This window comes from Hyperolius riggenbachi, chromosome 3 (genome assembly GCF_040937935.1).
Source record: "Hyperolius riggenbachi isolate aHypRig1 chromosome 3, aHypRig1.pri, whole genome shotgun sequence".
In the NCBI taxonomy this organism is placed as follows: domain Eukaryota; kingdom Metazoa; phylum Chordata; class Amphibia; order Anura; family Hyperoliidae; genus Hyperolius; species Hyperolius riggenbachi.
The window spans coordinates 441414045-441433351 of NC_090648.1; the positions used below are offsets into that span (position 1 = coordinate 441414045).

The 19307-nt window shown below is 43.8% G+C and overlaps 1 protein-coding gene across 1 annotated transcript in view; it reads left to right on the forward strand.

Moving 5' to 3' along the window:
- Positions 1 to 365: 365 nt before the first annotated feature.
- The window catches only part of LOC137562391 (protein diaphanous homolog 1-like), a 127240-nt gene continuing 108298 nt past the window's right edge, over positions 366 to 19307 (forward strand). The window contains exon 1 of the mRNA XM_068273729.1: positions 366 to 496. Coding sequence (XP_068129830.1) covers positions 366 to 496 — 131 coding nt within the window. The remainder of the gene's footprint in view (positions 497 to 19307) is intronic.

A 19307-nucleotide genomic window follows, 5' to 3' on the forward strand; every position in this document is an offset into this window, starting at 1 on the left:
GGATCACCACTGATCTGAAGGTGTGTGAGTGTTGGGAATGGGAAGGCAGCAGGAAGCTACATACCCCCATGTTCTTCTCCTTCCCTCAATACACATTGCCCGGCTGCCCTGCTGATCCTCTGCCTCTGAGACATTTAGCCATAGACCCTGAACAAGCATGCAGATCAGATGTTTGACCTGAGATCACGATTGTACATGTAATTATACTTACCTGTGGCTTCCTCCAACCCCATGAGTTGTGTGGGCTTCCCCGCTGTCCTCTCTGGCCACTTCCTTAACTTCGGTTAAACTTCGGTTCGGACATGCTTGCGCGCTCATGCCACGCACTTGTGCTCAAGAGCGTTCTGTATCTGCACAGACACAGAATGCTCCTGGTTGAAGAAGCACGGCAAGGGGTGCAGGGCCGGAATACCAGCAGCGATAAAAAAGATAACGGAGTGCCCGGAAAGGACGACGAGGGTGCCCACACACCTCATGGGGCTGCAGGAAACCCAAGGTAAGTATACATACATGTATACTTGTGATCTCTGGTTTACTTTTAGGGATGATTCACACTAAAAGAGTTTTTTAAGCGTTAGAAATTTTAAAAACTTGCTAATGCAGTGCTATGGGGGATTTTTACAAAATCACATTGCTCCAGTGTGAACACACACATAGGATAACATTAACAAGAGCTTTTAAAATCACAAAGTGCTCAGCATGAGTGTAACTATAAGACACCGGGCCTCCCTGCAAGAATCTGGACGCCCCCCCCCCCCCGGTGCATGCTCAGGGCCGTTTTGGGGGGGGGGGGGGGGGCAGGAGGGGTTGCAGCATGAGGGGAGAGCATTGGACATCTGTGGGGAAGGGGGTCCCCCTCCACCCCCCCTCCCCTTGCCTCGGGCTCTCCCCTCATGCATCAAGTACTGGCAGCGGCGGCAGGCAGGACACATATCTCCATCCACCGCCGGAGGTTCCGATTTGTAAGTGCTTCACGCTACTTCCTGCTTAAATAGGAAGTAGCGGAAGCACTTAGATCGGTGACCTCCACGGTGGATGGAGATATGCATAGGTGCTGCTGCTCCTGCCAGTATTTGATGCAGGAGGGGAGTGCAGAGCCCGAGATGAGGGAGAGGGGCGGACTGTCCCCCCTCCCCACAGATGTCCAATGCTCTCCCCTCATGTTGCAACTCCACCTCCCCCCCCAAAAAAAAAAAAACTGCCCTGAGCGCCCCCCTCCCCCCCTCCCCAGGTGCAGGGGCTGCATCCTCTATTGTTACACCCCTGGTGCTCAGAAAAGCTCTTGTAGTGTGAACTGGCCCTTAAGCTAGATTGCATTTGCCACATGCTTGTTTCAGGTATATGATTCAGCCACTACTCATACATGAAAGATAGTCAGGATGCCAGCCGACTGGTATTGTTTATAAGGAAATAAATATGACAGCCTCCATATTCCTCTCAGTTCAGTTATCCTTTAAATCGTTTGGCTACCCAAACATTTTTTTTTTTTTGGGGGGGGGGGGGGGGTCTGGCCGCGCTGGCCTATTTTTAGCATTTCATGTTTGTCTTTCCTGGCAATTTCCCTAAGGCTTTCGAGTACTTGTCTACAAATTATACAGTTCAGCATTAATGCGAGACCTTCCAAACTCTTAAATTACACCAGCAACAACAAAAGCTGGTTTACACAGCTAATGTGGTGCCGGGTCAAACCTGACAGAACAATCAACAGGCTGAAAGATATTTTTACTAGACGTTAGAAGAAAAATTCTCCCGCTTTCCACCTCTCACCGCAGCACAGATAACGCAAGGCAGAAATAATATCACAGCTCAGAAAAAAAATCCCTCACTTGTGCGTGGCCTTAGGAGTAATGGGATATTTTCAGTGTATCTGTGCTTCAGTGGATTAATGTTCTGCCCTTGCAAGACCGTGGAATGGCAAATTCGCCGGCCACCCGACTCTGGCATTTTGTTTACATGTGGGAGTGAAAGGAGGAAATCTGCATTTGTCATGCTTGCGGGGAATATTTGAACAGCTTGAGAAGGTTCTAATTTCTGTCTACTTCTGCTGCGACACGCTACATCCGTCCTGGAGGAGCTGGAGCAAAAAATTGATTTTTGGTCAGGTGTGTTATTCTGGTTGCTTCCAATCTCCTCGAGATTAGAACTGGAAGGCACAAAATTGTCAGCCGGCGGAAAATAATGACAAATTTATTGGAAATTCTACATGTTATTCTTGTTTCTGCTGCCTGAAAATATATTGCGTGCTGTTCTGTGAAGGATGTGGTCTAATTTATTTCTTTATTTTCTTTCCTCTGTGTTTCTCATTTTTTGTTATACCGTGTACGTTCAGTGGTAATATAAAAACTTGGCCGATCTCTGGAAGCCCGCCTGCTACAAAAGAGCAGAATTGATTTGTTGGTACACTGTCAACCCATTCAAAATGTAAAGGACCGCTATAAAAAAAAATGTAAATGTAAGATTCATACTTCTAAAATATAATTTCTCCAACAATTACTTTTCTCCTATGTTATTGTCACTTAGAGTAGGTGGTAAATTGACTGACAGATCTGACAGATTTCGGACTAGTCCATCTCCTCATGGGGTTTTTGAAGTATGTCCTTTTTTCTTTATGAAAGCACTCTCTAGAGCAGTGATCTGCAAAAACAACCAAACACCCCCCCCCCCCTCCCAAAACAAAATAGAGAATTCCCCACGAGGAGATATACTAGTCCAAAACCTGTCAGATCTGTCACATTTTTACTACCTACTGTAAGTTTTAGCAATATAGGAAGAAAGAATTCTGAAGTGAAAGTAAAAAAGTAGTTTAAGAATATTTCTCTCTCCCCTCCCCCCTCTCCCCCCCCCCCCCCCCACACACACTTCCAAGTAGCAGCAAGGAGGATCACCCCCAACAGTTTTAAGACACTGAGGTTTTAGTAATGAAGTCATGTGGGGTTTTGGCTTCTGTTAAGGAAAAAGTATACAAGACTTAAAGACTTATCACAAAAAATTTAAAATATTTATAAGAAATACATTTCTTGCAGAGTAAAATGCACCATAAGTTCATTTTTTCCTCTGTTCCTGTCACTTAGTCAGCAGTAAAAACCTGACAGATCTGACGGGTTTCAGACTAATCCATCTCCTCACAAAGGATTCTCAGTATTACCTTTATTATTTTCAAAAACTCTGCCTGGAAAGGATCTACTTCCCTTTTTCTCTGATTTAGATGGGAGCCTAGGACCTCCTGCTCAGTATGGGAAGAGGTGTGGTTTGGGCAGGCTATGAATGGTTGGGTTGGAGGGTAAATATCAGATTGATATGGAGATTCTTGGTATGTGGAAGCAGGAGACGTCATTATAAGCTTATCGGAACTGAAGCAGGTTTAAAGTGTTTCAGCCCCCGTAGCTATTGTATACAGCTAGACGGTGGGGTCCTGTGACCCCAAAGCTGAAGAGCGTTGGGGGGGGGGGGGGGGGGACTGTGGGGGATGGGTGCCAGTTACATTAGATTGGAAGGATGGATTTAAACAAAACAAAACAGAGAAAGTGCTTCAAGTACTGTATTTTAACAAGTTGTATTACACCAAAATCACTCTGAATGTTCTCTAGTTTTCCCTGATCCCACCTCTGAACATATAATTAATATTGAGTAACTAGGAAAGTTGGCTTGCATGGATTTATCAGCGGTTACCGAGATGTTAGCAATTGCATTCCAGAATCCACACTGATGTGAGATCATTGCATCTTGTGGAATGAATGTGTCATTGCAGTTAATCGGCACAACTAAAGTACACAATAGCAGCAAGTACTTTTTCTTCCTGCTTTGTGCAGACTCATGAACCCACTGAGATCAAGATAGTAGAACTCTGGGCATCATTATCAGCCACGGCCGAGTTCAGACCAGTGTGTGTACGTAGCTTAAAGTCTATATATGGCTTAAGGCCCCTTTCACACTGGTGCATTGCGTTACCCTGTTTTGCTGCATGGGTAACGCCACGCCAGTGAAAGTCTATGGGGCATTTCATACCTGGCGCAGTGCAACGCGATGTGCCGGAAGTGCCCTGATTTGCCGCGATAGCAACAGCACATTGTCGGGCAACGTGCGGCGACTGGAAGGAAGTCATATAAATCTGACGATGCAGCTTTTTTTGGCGTCCACGTTGCGGAAGCACTTTTTTTTTCTTCTTTTTTTTGCAATACACTTTCGGGCGATTCAAATTTTGGCCACAGGAAGTGAGCGCTAAAGAGCTCACTTCCTGCTTGGTGCAGCCAGTAGGGAGATTACTGCGCACTGCTTCTGTGATCCCCAAAGTCTATTTTTAGCCTTGCGGTGCAATGTTAGCACAACGCCGGTTTCCAGTGTGAACCTGGCCTCAGACTTCATTGTGACATCAATTTCACACTAGAGATTGGCGTTATTAGAAATATCTTTGTGACCAGTTTATTCCAATATTGTGGGACTGTCTGAGCAATGTATCCTGATGTCTGCGCCACCGATATGATTTTAATATTTAGACACTTGCACCATGCATGTATAATGCACATTAGTCCCGTCCTTCCCAGTACAGTGCTGTACTTGTGTTTGGCTGTACAACCCACGGTACATTTGTTGAACATCCTGCAGATGCTGTATTAGTATGCAGCAGTGAGATTAGATCACTGTTACGAGGGGATAATTAGGCTGAAAGTGCGTCAAGTGATACGAGCAGGGAAAAGGGGAACTAAACGTTAATGTGTTCATGATAGTATGTGTGACCTCCAGGCACTTCTTCTAATCCAGTAATACCCAGCAGTTGCAATCCTGCGATGTTCTGAGTCTTCCCTGTGCTCTGGGGGCTCGCCGATGCCCAAATCCAGGCCAGGCAGCTGCGTAAACGTCTAATCTTCTAAATACTTTACTTCGGCACACTGAAGGAAACAATCTGTTTTTCTAGGACAAGTAGATTCAAGTTGCGGGGCTGTATGTGCCGGCATTTCCTCAGAGGAGCCTATAGTGGGCCAATTTCCTCACTGCCTATGTAACCCAAGCACAGGCTGCATACCTCTAAGGAGTGTTTACTTAATGAAGATCAGCCTTTTACTAGGCTCTTGTTATTCTGGATGGTCTTATGTAAAAGCTAATTAAAAGGGGGGGGGGGGGGGGGGAAGAAAGTTTATCTTGTGTATTCTTTATAAGGTGATCTGTGTCCATTTTGCTTTGCTGTTTACTTTTTTTTTATTAGCGTAGGAGGTTTAAAAATGGACTGTTAGCAAAAGTAACTTGTTTAAAAGAATAAAGCTGAACAATGAACAAAGTGTTCTCATTTGCTTATTCGAGGTCATTGCAAGGGTGGCCTCAACACAGCATGCATTGTGTGGTGACTGAGGTGTCAGATGCACATTGCCCTGTTCATATTTATTATTTAGTATTTACCTTATATAGCGCCGACAATGTTCTCTCTAGATTCTTGTAGCCGGGTGCTCCGCCCAGCTAATTTCGGTGATCACCCGGCCGGTGGCATAGCAAAGGAGCTTGGGGCCCCAGTAAGAGTTTTACATGGGGCCCCAACCACTGTATTGATATGGAGCCCCAAAATCCACCAAGGACAGATGCAGTGTCTGAGAGGTGTATTCAGAGTAAGGAAACTGAAGGATTACCACTATTCAATGCACATATAGAGGTGCTCATAATCAGCATAGCACTAAAGAAAAGCTAAAACTATGGATGAAGGATGGCCCCTAGTGTGCCACTCTGGTCCATGGTCCCCAGTGCAGACGCAACCTCTGCATCCCCTATTGCTACACCACTGCACCTGACTGTTATTGGCTCACCTCTTCTCCCTTTTCCATTATAGTGGCTCTTTGGTACCTGCAGCCCCCCATACAGAAATCCTGGTGCGGTGCAAGTTTCACTTCTACCTCCCGAGTCCTACCATAAAGCCATACCATCCACTGATGAAGGCCAAAACTGTCTTTCTGCAAGTTGGACTATATGACTTCATAAAATGTATAGCTTCTAGGCATGCTGTAAACCAGCAGTTGTATCCATAGCTTTTCAGCATCTTAAAGGAATACTGTAGGGGGGTCGGGGAAAAATGAGTTGCACTTACCCGGGGCTTCTAATGGTCCCGCGCAGACATCCTGTGCCCGTGCAGCCAGTCATTGATGCTCCGGCCCCGCCTCCAGTTCACTTCTGGAATTTCAGACTTTAAAGTCTGAAAAACACTGTGCCTGCGTTGCCGTGTCCTCGCTCCCGCTGACGTCACCAGAAGCGTACTGCGCAGTCCCAGTATGGTCTGTGCCTGCGCAGTACGCTTCTGGTGACATCAGAGGGAACGAGGACACGGCAACGCAGGCACAGTGGTTTTCAGACTTTAAAGTCTGAAATTCCAGAAGTGAACCGGAGGCGGGACCCTGGAGCATTGGTGAGTGGCTGCACGGGCACAGGATGTCTGCGGGGGACCGTTAGAAGCCCCGGGTAACTTCAACTCATTTTCCTCCATCTCCCTACAGTATTCCTTTAAAAGAGACACTGAAGCGACAAAAAAAAATATGATATAATGAATTGGTTGTGTACTATGAATAATTTCTAAAAGATTAGCAGCAAAGAAAATATTCTCATACTTTTATTTTCAGGTATATAGTGTTTTTTCTAACATTGCATTATTCTATAATATGTGCAGATTACACAACACTCAGCATTCAAAATGATTCTTTCAGAGCAGTCTGTGAAGTAATGACCTCTCCTCTAGCAGAGAAAAAGTAGACAGTTCAATTACAGTTGAGATAATAAAAGTCAGATAACAGCCCTCTCCACGACTAAAGGCCCATACACACGTCGGATTTTAGCGAACGACCCGTCGTTTGAACGTTCCGTCGTTCGGACGTTTTCGCGTCAAATCCGACGTGTGTACAGACTATCGTTCGGGTGATAAGACTGGTTACTAGCGATCCGCCCGTAGTTACTAGCGATCCACTGTAGTGAGAGGGATATGGAGGCTGCCATATTTATTTCCTTTTAAGCAATACCAGTTGCCTGGCAGCCCTGATTGTCTATTTGCCTAAAGAAGTGTCTGAATCACACCAGAAACAAGCATGCAGCTAATCTTGTCATATCTGTCTAAATTTGTCAGAAACACCTGATCTGCTGCATGCTTGTTCGGGGCCTATGGCTGAAAGTATTAGAGGCAGAGGATTAGCTGAATAGCCAGGCAACTGGTATTGCTTAAAAGGAAATAAATATGGCAGCCTCCATATACCTCTCACTACAGTTCTCCTTTAACTTAGTCGGAGAGCTTAATGGCTTGTTTGCATAGAGATAACAACTGGAGTTTCTCAACTCTTCCTGTACTGGAAACAATTAGACTGATGTATATGATCTTAATGTTTTATTTCTTAGCTGTACTACACATACAAATCATAATATCATAATTTTTTCTTCGCTTCAGTGTCTCTTTAAAGGGCTGATTGCATATTCAGTCCCTGAACTGAAGTGGTGCATTATGGGAATAACTTCTTGCTGACTTGAAGCTGAATATTTGCGGACGCCTTTTGTTTCAAGAAGCCTGAATTGTGTTTAGCGCAGAGTAAATGTGTAATCCGTGAAGAATCGCCGCCATCAAAATAGTCTGTACTTACAGCCAGGCTTCATTTTCTTGGAGTGCAGAGGAGAGAAGTCAGGTCAGGGATTTGTGTTATCTGCAGGTATTTGAATCACAAGATTGGCTGCGCGGAGTTCACTGTCTTGGCAGATAAGATGCGAGTTTAGCTGTTGTTCACAGCTGGGATTAATAGAGTTCCTCAGGTTTGTGGGGGCTTCCAATGCTTGTGAGAAATTAAAGTCACCTGTCTGTACCTGCACTGCAATTCAGCCTGTCACTTAAAGCAAACCTCAGCTAAACTTTCCTTTACTCAGTCTCATCTCTTCCACATTCTGCATACTAAAAGGGCAACTGACCAGAGTGGGAAACCGGAGGCGGCCATATTGATTTCCTTTGAAACTATGTGCATTGCCTGGCAGTCCTGCTGATCCTTTGCCTCTAAAGGTGGACATACATCTATCGACTTGGCGGCTGATAGACCGATTATCAAATCGGATGAAAATCCGCGTCACCAAAATCCTCATCGAGGATGCAACCAATTTCGGGCTGAGCATGGCGATCGAACGTGACAAAACCCCCAGCGCTGTCCCCCTCTAATGTCAAATGTGCCCCCTCGGTGCCCGGTGCACTATAATTTTCCTGCCTGCGTTCGCCACTGGCTCCGGGCCCTATCCTCCGTCAATACACCTGCCCCACGTGAATACTTCCTCTGTGTCCCTATGAGAGCTGCTCTTCTGCCTTCGCTGCGGGTCGCCACTGATCTGAGGTCTAGTAGTGTCGAGAGAGACTGTCCTGGAGGAGGTGGTCGCTGCTCAAAATGTAAATAAGCTGCAGCCGAGGGGGGAGGGGGGAAGTGCGGGGTGGACAGTGGAGGATGTGCGCTGCCTGACACATGACGCCTCTTGATGCAAGTCATTCAGGTGGTGTCATGGGCGGACCCCCCATGCGGGAGCATCTTATACAGTGGCAAATATGGTAGATTGATTTTGGGCTACAATTTAGCCAAATGATAGATTGGACAGGACGGAAATTCCCCGATTGGTGACTGGCCAGTAACAGGCGTTAATCGACACCCATAGCGTTGCAATGTATAGAACAGTGCAATGCTGTGCTTTGTTCGATTTTCAAGAGATTTCCTGCTGAAGTCTATTGAAAAGATTTGTTTTGTGTGTGTGGTAGGAATCGATCTCTAAACTGCCACCTGCAAACAATGTATCTGGCAACTATATTCGAAAGTATATACTCTGCTTAATGCTGGCTCAGCACTTTTCAGTCTTTTTTTTTTTTTTTTTGCTTTTAGCCAACTCATTTTCTTTGCTATTGGTCACTTGATGGAGGGGTTGACCCAGGCATAGTTGAATCTCAGCTGTGGTGGTATGGGAGTCAAAGTGGATGGCTGCCTAGCATTAAGTGGTTCTGAGCTTGTAGATTTTATCACTTCTCAATTCAGTTTCTGCTGAAATCTATTCCAGGTCAAATGGATAATGTGATAGAATTGATCACTAGTACCTGATTGATCTGCCATATTCATGTCTGCAGCCATTGTACTTAACTTCTATATGATCGATTTGCTGTTTTTGCCAGTAGCAGAAAATCTTTTATGCATACCGCCTATCATTTTGAGATTGCAAAGAGGGACACCTTTAAGACATTCCCCCACCACACCCATAGTCATGCCTCCCCCCCCCCCCCCGCCACCACCACCACCACACCCCCAATCACGTATACCATAAAGACTTCCTAAGCAAAAGATGAAATTTTATCATACATATCATACTGGTCCTTTTTATCATCATTACTTTTTTCTTCATTTTAAGGAATATATCAATTGAAAAGATGAGAATCAAGTTTGGAGTCAATTAAATACATTTTTCAATAGAAAAGTACATATATTTATATAGATCTGTACATCAATCCTAAAAGCAGGACAAATGAGGAAGAAAGAGGGGAATGAGTTTCAAAAGAGCGACTGTCCCTCCCAAAGTGGGACAGTTGGGATCTCGGCCTTTAGTGGTTGTTTATACTAGTGGTGTGTTATACCACAAGGCACAGCTTCCATTTTATTCAGTGCTAACCTCATCCAATTATAATGCATCATTTACCAGTGCAGATTACTAGCCTGGCGGTGTGGCTTTGAAGTCCCTATGCTGGACCGTGTTAAGAGGCATCCAGTTTCTTCTAAACATTTCTGTTGATTTAGACGAGTCTAAAACATTGCTGTTTCATTTCCCTGGTGGATGTCCTTTGAATTTGGTAGTTAATCTTGCTAAGTCAAGCAAGCTGAACAATATTGTACTCATTTAATGCTGTGCGCAAGGAACGTCTAGTTGACACCGACTGTGGAGTCTGCTACTGTACACAGAAAGCAGTTTAGAGGTTCCTGAAATTGCCTTATTATTTCTGTATGTTGTTTTTCTGTGAAGTGTAATATTTGGCGGGTAAAAGAAAAAGACAGTTAAAGAGGAACTCCAGTGAAAATAATGTAGTAAAAAAAGTGCTTAATTTTTACCATAATTATGTGTAAATGATTTAGTCAGTGTTTGCTCATTGTAAAATCTTTCCTCTCCTCGAATTACATTCTGACATTTATTACATGGTGACATTTTTCCTGTGGGCAGGTTATGTAGCTGCTCCTAGCTGTTTTGGCTGTTAGAGACAGCTGTAAACAGCTATTTCCTGTCTGTGAACCTTGTTACATTGTAACAAACTGCCAAACGTACCGCGGTCCCAGAGCTTCTTGTGGGAGGGGTTTCAGCACAAAATCAGTCATACAGCGCCCCCTGATGGTCTGTTTGTGAAAAGCATTATATTTCTCATGTTAAAGGGGGTATCAGCTACTGATTGGGATAAAGTGCAATTACTAGGTTGGAGTTTCTCTTTAAAGGAACACCATCGGCATTAGTCAGTTTAGCAATGCAATGGAAAACACTGAGGCTGTATACAGTATGTGTAATAAAGTATTTAAACCAGTATCTACTAAATTACCAACCACCTCCTCCCTTTACTGAACATACCAAAGGATGTGATAGGTGAAAAGCTCCTGCCTGTGTACAGGACACAAACCTGAGTTCAGTACAGTTCAGTAAAGGTTGTGGTATCAGACATACGTATCCTCTATCAAAGTGGAATTAAATTCAGAACTTCCTGTCTGCTCTAAAAGATTATCCACAGCATTATAACCTTTATGAAAATTTCTTCATTACAATTCATGGAAATCCTAAAAAAGACCCAAAAACCCTGAAGTTTTACTTTTTACGCCGAGCGCTGAAAGAGTTCAAGTGTACCTGAGGCGATATGTGACATGATGAGATAAACATGTGTATGTGCAGTATAAAACATATTAATAACCAGGCCCTTTTAATTGTTTTATTTTGCTGCCTGCATGAGTTACTTTCTAGGCATGGAAGTGACAGCTTCTGTCTTCAGTACTTGTCAGAATATAGTAATCCTCACTGATAAGCAAATTGCAGCCATAAAAATTTTCCTGGCAGAATACAACTTCTGAGGGCATGGAGAGATAAAATACATGAACTATTGACCTTTTTCTAACTCTGGGACACTTAATAGGCTGCCACTGACTAGAGAACGTAAAACATTCAACCTAATTGTAAATGTTTAAATGTAAAAGAAAACCCTGGGATATGTAGTCATTTTTAGGAGTAGGATAAATACAGGGCCGGGTTTAAGCTAAGGCCACATAGGCCATGGCCTAGGGACCACAGGATCAAGGGCGGGTGGGCAGTGGACTACTATGGGTGGGGGGAAGGGTCACCCTGGCTATCTATACTGGAGGGAGGTTGGTCATCATGCTATCTATATGCAAACAGGGAGGGTAATTTAACTTTTAATACTAGAGGGAAAGGGGGAGAGGTCATCAGGCTATCTAAACTGGAGGTGGTGGGGGGAAGGGTCATCTGGCTGCCCATACTAGAGGAAAGAGTCATTGTCATCTGACTACCTATACTGAGGGTGGCGGCTACTGACCGTGGCCTTGGGCAGTAAAGAGTACAAATCCGGCCCTGGATAAATATAATTGTTTTTCTCATCAGTTTATATTCACCTCAGGTTCACTTTAATCTTTGTGTCCTGTGTGCCCCAGGTGCCTAGGCAGAGCTCTCCTGTGGTCTATCCACAGCTGCTGATAAAAGATAATTAGACACTTCAATCTATTCTTTAAAACCCAGAACACAGAGAAGCAAATTCTTTAGCAGCTATATGTGTCTTACCCAGTAAGTCCTCAGCATTTACATACTCCATTAATAGTACATTTGAGTCTATTGAATTGATGCAGAATGTATGGAAATTACTGGGCAGATCTGTGATTAATGGGGCTGGCCTATGAAGCGGGGATCAGGGCTCGATCCCTAAGGCATTGTAGCAGGACCAAGACTGAAAAGAGGCATCGCTAGCCTGCAAGATGGTTGTTATGCAGGAGTGAGTATGGGTAATGGAGCTGCGAGTGATGTCACACGGCGGTCTAGGGGAAAACAAAGCTCTTGGGCAATGCTTGTGCTTGGAGGAGTCGATCCGCCGGGCTGATTACTGTCCGCGGCATGGGAGGGGCATTAAGGGCCGCTGTACTTGCGCTAGATTCTTGACAGAGGTGGTCATTATTGGCTGCCTAGGCAGAGTTTCGTCCAGCGCATGTGAAACAAGTGTGATGCTTGTTTAGCATGCTGTACCTAAGAACCACTCGCATTAACCGTGTCCTGCAGGTCACACTGATTGTGCAACTTGTGTACTATGCTGCCATTAGTACCGGTACTATTGCCGCGCTGCAATACAGTCCCCTCCTCCAGCTGCTGTGTCAGTCCATCTGTTCAGATGTTGCTGGGAGGTTGTTATTATTATTATTTAGTGTTTATATAGCACTGACATCTTCTGCAGCGCTGTACAGAGTATATTGTCTTGCCACTAACTGTCCCTCAGAAGGGCTTACAGTCTATTCCCTGGTGATCTGATAAGAAATTGCTTGTGTAGACGTCCAAATTGTTTCTGATCAATTTTGCAATAGATTTTGCATTAATAAGTACTCAAAATGTATTGCAAAATCTATCGCAATCCAGTTGGACTGGTTGGAAATGATCTAATAGATCCGTCGATCTGATGGAAAATTGTACCGTGTAGATGAGGCTTTACTAAGGAGTTAAAGTATAAACTCGGATATAAGCCGACCGGCGTATAAGCCGAGGTACCAACTTTTCCCTCAGAAACCATGAAAAAGTAAATGACCCGCGTATAGGCCCCCTCCCCCCATATAGCCCCCTTCGCAGTAGCCAGGTGCGCCCCCAGTACAAGTCGGTCCCCACCCCATTTCCAGATGTGCCCCAAGGATGATACAGCTGTGTCTTAAGAAACCACTAGATGGTGTCATAAATATAAGACACAACGATTGCCACTCAGGAATAATCCCTGATGGGGGGGTACGGAGACAGCAGTGAGACAGCTGGCAAGAGCAGGATCACTAGTGCAGAACCCTTATGCTCCTCTGCCAGTAACAAAGCCTGCTCCACCAGCCGTTCTGCTCCACTGACTCGCATATAAGCCGAGGGATGTAACTTTTCAGCACATTTTTTGTGCGCTGAAAAATTAGGCTTATAAGTGAGTATATAAGTATGTGCACACTAGCAGATAAGATAAGACTATTATGCATTTAGATGCCGTGGAAAGCGTATTGAGGATCAGAAATCATGTAAACAGCAGTCTCCAGAATAATTGCAGGATTAATTGAAAATAATTATGTGCATAGCTGGCTATTTGATTTCAGTCTGGCCACAGTAAAAGCAGTACGCAGTCATTTCTGTGACTGAGAATTCTACTAAAAAGCATTTAGGAATAAATAATGTGTTACAAAACTCTCCTCTGTATTGTACTTTGTATTATGCTGTCCTGGTTGTAGGCATGGATTTCAGCATGGTGTATCTGTAAGTGTTCACAAGCTTTGCTGAAAGCTTTCCTTTCCCTCACTGCCCTGTCTTCTAATCAAGTCTGTTCCATTGAACATGTTGCCTTGGAAACTTTGGCGATAAGAGTTTTGGGCATTTGTGCTACAATTTAAATGCTAAGAAGTTGAAATGGTAACAAAAGACTGCACAAGGCTGCGATTTACATCAAGGGCTTTTAACCTGTGTTTGGTTCACGAGAATCCGAAACCTCTTTGACTTCCATTATCTGCCGTAATACACTCCATGTATCTTGTCCTTCTCCTCGCCCATTGAACACATTTATCAGTGTGCTCTGTCTGAATAGTAATTGCTTTGCAGTTTAACTGTTAATGTGGTTATCCAGGGTATATCTGTATTGGAAAGTATTTCAGCTCATCTAGTTGCCTTATATATATCGTGATTTGACTTATATCTCTTCAGAGGCCTGTTAAAGGGCCACGGACCCTATGTATAACCAGAGGCAGCCTAATCTTCCTTATCAACTCAAGCCAATTTTTTTTTTGTTATTTTAAAGTAAACTGTACAGCTCCATGGAATATGTTGGCACTTCATAAATTAATAACAGCAATAAAACTTCTGTTCATAGTTACCACTCACAGGATGTTTTAACTAGAGTAGATATAAACTAGAGTAGACTAGTAGTAGAGTAGACTAGTAGTAGAGTAGACTAGTAGTAGAGTAGACTAGTAGTAGAGTAGACATAAACTAGAGTAGAAATGACAGTTTGTCAAGTGTGGTTCAGCAGGGACAGACTTCCTTCCCATAATGCCCAGCATGATTTCTGACTGCAAGTCAGTTGGCCATTGGCATTTGCAAACCAGCATGTTCTGACTGGAGCACAGGTGTATGAACGTGGTCACTGTGGTGAACTCCTTCCCTATTGGTCAGCTGACTTGAGGTCAGGGGTCATACTTTGCACTGGGGATGAGCATTCTGAGGCAGAACCATGTTCCGAATGAAACAGATCAGAACTCTTAATTTCAAACACAATGGACTGCGGCACCCTTGACGCTGCCTCCATGTGCTGCCCTCAATTATGTGTTCCAGCTTTCCAGCTACTTCCTCCCTCCAGCTGTAAAGGAGGAAGTATTGAGAGCTGGAATGCACAGTAAATGGCAGCGTCAAGGGTAAGTTAAGCACAATCCCTGCTACTCCCCCCCCCCCCCCCCCCACCCCACCCCACCCACCATACACTATGCTTGAAACTCAAGTTCTGATAAAATATCAAATTCATTTGGAACGGCAATCTGCCTCTGACTTCTCATCCTACTGGACATTATGGGACAGAAGTTTGGCACAGCATGGCTCGCCATCTCTACTGAAGAGACTTTTGTGTATTCGAATCGCAGAGATCAGCTGTTACGAACAGTTTCAGTTCAGTCCATCTGCCATTGTTAAAACCACAGAGATTACATTTGTCCCTATTCTGGTTTTTGATGCGATCATTAAAAGGAAGCTGAAGTCAGGGGCATATGGGGGCTGCCATATTTATTTCTATTTAAATCGTAACTCCGCTGAAAATAATGAAATAAAAAAGTGCTTCATTTTTACAATAATTATGTATAAATGACTTATGCTTCATACACACTTGAGATAAAAGTCTTTGGAAAATGCAAGATCACAGACCAATTTTACCCCATTCCATGTAGTATGAGAGCCATACTCTACACAGTCTATTCTATGGAGCTGCACTCCCCATCAGATAAAATCTTTGCAAGATGCTGCACACACAGATGCTGTACACATTCAAAAGATCATTATCTGCAAAAGATCTGCTCCTGCAAAAGATCCATTCCTGCAAAATGCATTCATAGTCTATGAGATCTGCAGATCCTCATACACACTTGGTTTAACAGACTTCATCTGCATATCTGGCAATCATCTGCAGATCTGAAGATCCATCCTGGTGGATCTGATCTGCAGATGATCTGCAGATGATTGTCTGTTAAACCAAGTGTGTATGATGATCTGCAGATCTCATAGACTATGAATGCATTTTGCAGGAATGGATCTTTTGCAGGAGCAGATCTTTTGCAGATAATGATCTTTTGAATGTGTACAGCATCTTTGTGTGCAGCATCTTGCAAAGATTTTTTTCTGATGGGGAGTTCAGCTCAATAGAATAGACTGTGTAGAGTATGGCTCTCATACTACATGGAGGGGGTAAAATTGGTCTGTGATCTTGCATTTTCCAAAGACTTTTATCTCAAGTGTGTATGAAGCATTAGTCAGTGTTTGCTCGCTGTAAAATATTTCCTCTCCCTGATTTACATTCTGACATTTATCATATGGTGACATTTTTACTGCTAGCGGGTGAAGTCAGTGGAAGTAGCTGTTGCTTGCTTTTCTGGCAGTTGGAAACAGCTGTAAACAGCTATTTCCCACAATGCAACAAGGTTCACAGACAGGAAACTGCCAAGACCATGGTCCTCACAGTTTCCTGTGGGAGGGGTTTCACCACAAGATCAGCCATACAAAGCCCCCAGATGATCAGTTTGTGAAAAGGAATAGATTTCTCATGTAAAAGGGAGTGTCAGCTACTGATTGGGATGAAGTTTCAATTCTTGGTTACGGTTTCTCTTTAAACAACACTAGTTGCCCAGCGGTTCTTCTGACCTCTCAAGCCTAGTATCAGCAGGACAGCCAGGCAATTTGCATTGTCAAATAGACAATAAATGTCAGCCTCCATATTCCCTTCACTTCCGGTGTGCTTCAAGTGAAGCTTCTGACCTTTAGGTACATGATTCTATGCATTGGGCTTCAGCCACACGATTGTCTGATTAGATAATTGCATGCATAAGTAGGTGTTCCAATGTTTCTAATGAACTGCTCATTGGATTTATATTCCCAGCATGCAAAATGTAAGCTGGATTTTTGCTGACATGTATTTGGTGCTGATGTTAATCACAGTGGAGTATACACATGGTTTGCAATGTGTTTTGTAAACCGTGCATGTAGTTCATTGAAGCACTTCAAACATTTAAAACATGCGCATAGGATCTTCAAAGGTTTTGTGCCTAATAAAATAGATCCATTTCTGACTTGCTTGCTTCAAATAAAGGTGCGTACACACATGCGACTATAGTCGTTTGTAACGATCGTTCCCCGATCTTTACCAACGACGATCGTTACAAAAAACGAACCAACGACTATTAAGGCAAACGACGAACGAGGCAAATCGCTACAAAACAAAGTTCTGTCTTGGCGGATTTTTACCACCGACGATCGTTAGCCAAAGTGGTACATCGTTGGAAACGATCGTTCGTACCAGGCTGGACATGCGCATTTCACTTTTTCTCCAAGGAACTTTACAATTTTATGCGCAGGCGCATTAAGTGCTTTTACGTGGTGTAACGTTCGTTCTAACGATGTGATCGTTACACACTTTTTACAACTAACTTTACTTCGGTCGTTCTTTCGTCAATTAAAAGATCGTTCGTCGTTGACAACGAACGATCGTTGTCGCATGTGTGTACGTAGCATAAGTCAGAAGCACAGACTGTGCAAAGTCACATTTCCATGAAATCCTCAAAAGTAACTGTCATTGGATAAGTTCCTTGTTAGAACCACACAAAAAAAGATTTGGGGCGAGCCAACAGATAGTAATGATCCTGTTAGTTATTGTGAAAGTCTTGTTTTTATTTTTATTTTATACTATTTTACCATAACTGTTTTTGGATTGTGGAACGAATCAACTGGGGTTCCATCAGTTCTTATGAGGAAATTTGCTTTCATAGAAGAGTGCTTTGGATTACAAGCATGTAAGTACAAATGATGCTCGCAAACCAAGGTTCCATTTTTTTTCTGAAAGAACTCCATCCGCCACCATTTGGCAGGGTGGATGAAGTGTAGTACAGATGTGTGTACGGTCACCACTCTAGGAGAGTATGCTGACTATTTGATACTGTTTAAATGTTTCCACAGCACTTCCTTGTTCACATGGGAGCAGGGGTGTGGCCTACTCAAAGGCTGTCCAGTTGCCTCTCACTAGCGGAAAAACACTGCTATATTTGATATAGTTGATTGCTTTAAGGCTGGTTTTATACCTGGCCGTTGCAGAGCGATGCATAGTGAAAGTGATGACATTGTTTGTACAATTAGGATAATGTGATTTATAACCAGGATAAATCACTATACAGTATCATGAAGTAACCAAAGTAGACTCCAACTTAACTTTTGGTTTAACGAGTCACAGATTATTGTTGCCCTTGGATCAGTATGACAGACAAGAAACTAGCATCCCTTTTCTTTCGATCAGCAGATGGCAATCTGTGCATTGCTACTCAGTGGTGTAGCTGAAGATTATGGGGCCCCATAGCAAATCTTTTTGAGATCATCTTGAGCACTCCCACCTGCCCCAACCCTGTGGATAAGAGTTAATTGGGCAATTTACATTCTCATGCAGTCTACACTGCATATAGAGGCGGACCTTCTACTAGGCAGCCTGAACCACGTGCGTCAAGCGGTGTCAGCCAAGGCAGGGACGGATCTAGGGGGGAGCAGGAGGGGCTCTTGCCCCAGGCGCAGTTTGTTGAATTTTCAAAAAGGCAGCAAAATTTGGATGGGGAATTGCAATTTAGGTGCCAAAACCTGACCTTTAGGTGCCAAAACCTGACCTTTAGGCGCCGTTTTGGTGCCAAAACCTGACCTTCAGGCGCCAAAATGTTACCTTGCCACAGGCGCAACTTTGTCTAGCTCCATCCCTGATCCAAGGGGCGGCATCCCGCCCCCCTTGCTCCCTGGCTGCAGCTCTTTAACTTGCCCCAGCGGCCCCCTCCTCCACAGAGTCCCGGATCCCCCTCACTGTATTGCCCAACATACTTCAGAGACCTTAGATTAGCAGTGACTCATAGTGGAGACAGGAGACTGGTGCCCCTAATAGCGACGCATATGCCAGTCTTATTATAGATCGAGCATTCGAAATCTGGAGCCAGGAAGTTAAGTCTTCTACTAGGTGGGCAGCTTTAACTATGCTTAGGAACTTTCCCCTCCTTTAATGATTTCCTTACATACCGCGCCTAACACCGCTGGCTTGCTTTATATATGCTTCCAGCCTGCGGTGACGGGAATAGACAAATGCTGTGAAATGATAAATATTTTAACAGCTCTTAGATACGTTTTTCCCTGCTGTTGATTCTCCGATGTTTATGAAGCAGGCTATTGTTTCTGTGGCATGGCAAAACAAAAGCTCATAAAATCACGCAATGCCCAGGACAGCGGCACCGTGAAAGAGACACGGCATGCGCCGCATCGCCGGAACTACCTTCTGAGTTATCTACCAGTAAATGAAAGCCGGGACCCGGGCACCTGCGAGAAATGCCTGACTTTAAAGAATTAATAGGACACCAATAAGCTGCGCAGAGATTGCTAGATTTATACAGCAGAAAAAAACCCTTAGAAGTGTCGAGAGAACACAACTACAGACGAAGTGATTTGAAAAAAGAAAATTCCATTAGATCACAGAGAAATCAGGTCTTTTGTAATGCCGGAGCTGTCTGCTTTAAGCTTCACGTCTTTGTGTCTGGTCAGCCTACGCCTATATACGTTTCCATAGGTAGATTTTCTTTTTTAGCTTTTTAAACATTTTTGAATAGTTCAGGGTTTAATATTTAATCAGCTGCGTCTGTTTTAACTCACCGGTTCGTCCTTTTGCACCTGCAATTGTATACCTACCTTCTTCTACTCCTCTGCTGCCTTTTGTAAAAAGTACAATGCACCTTATCTTTTTCTTTTTTTTTTTTTTTTACCTCACAATTATCTCCCCAATCTATTCAGCTCCCATTCAACAGTAGCTGGAAAAAAAA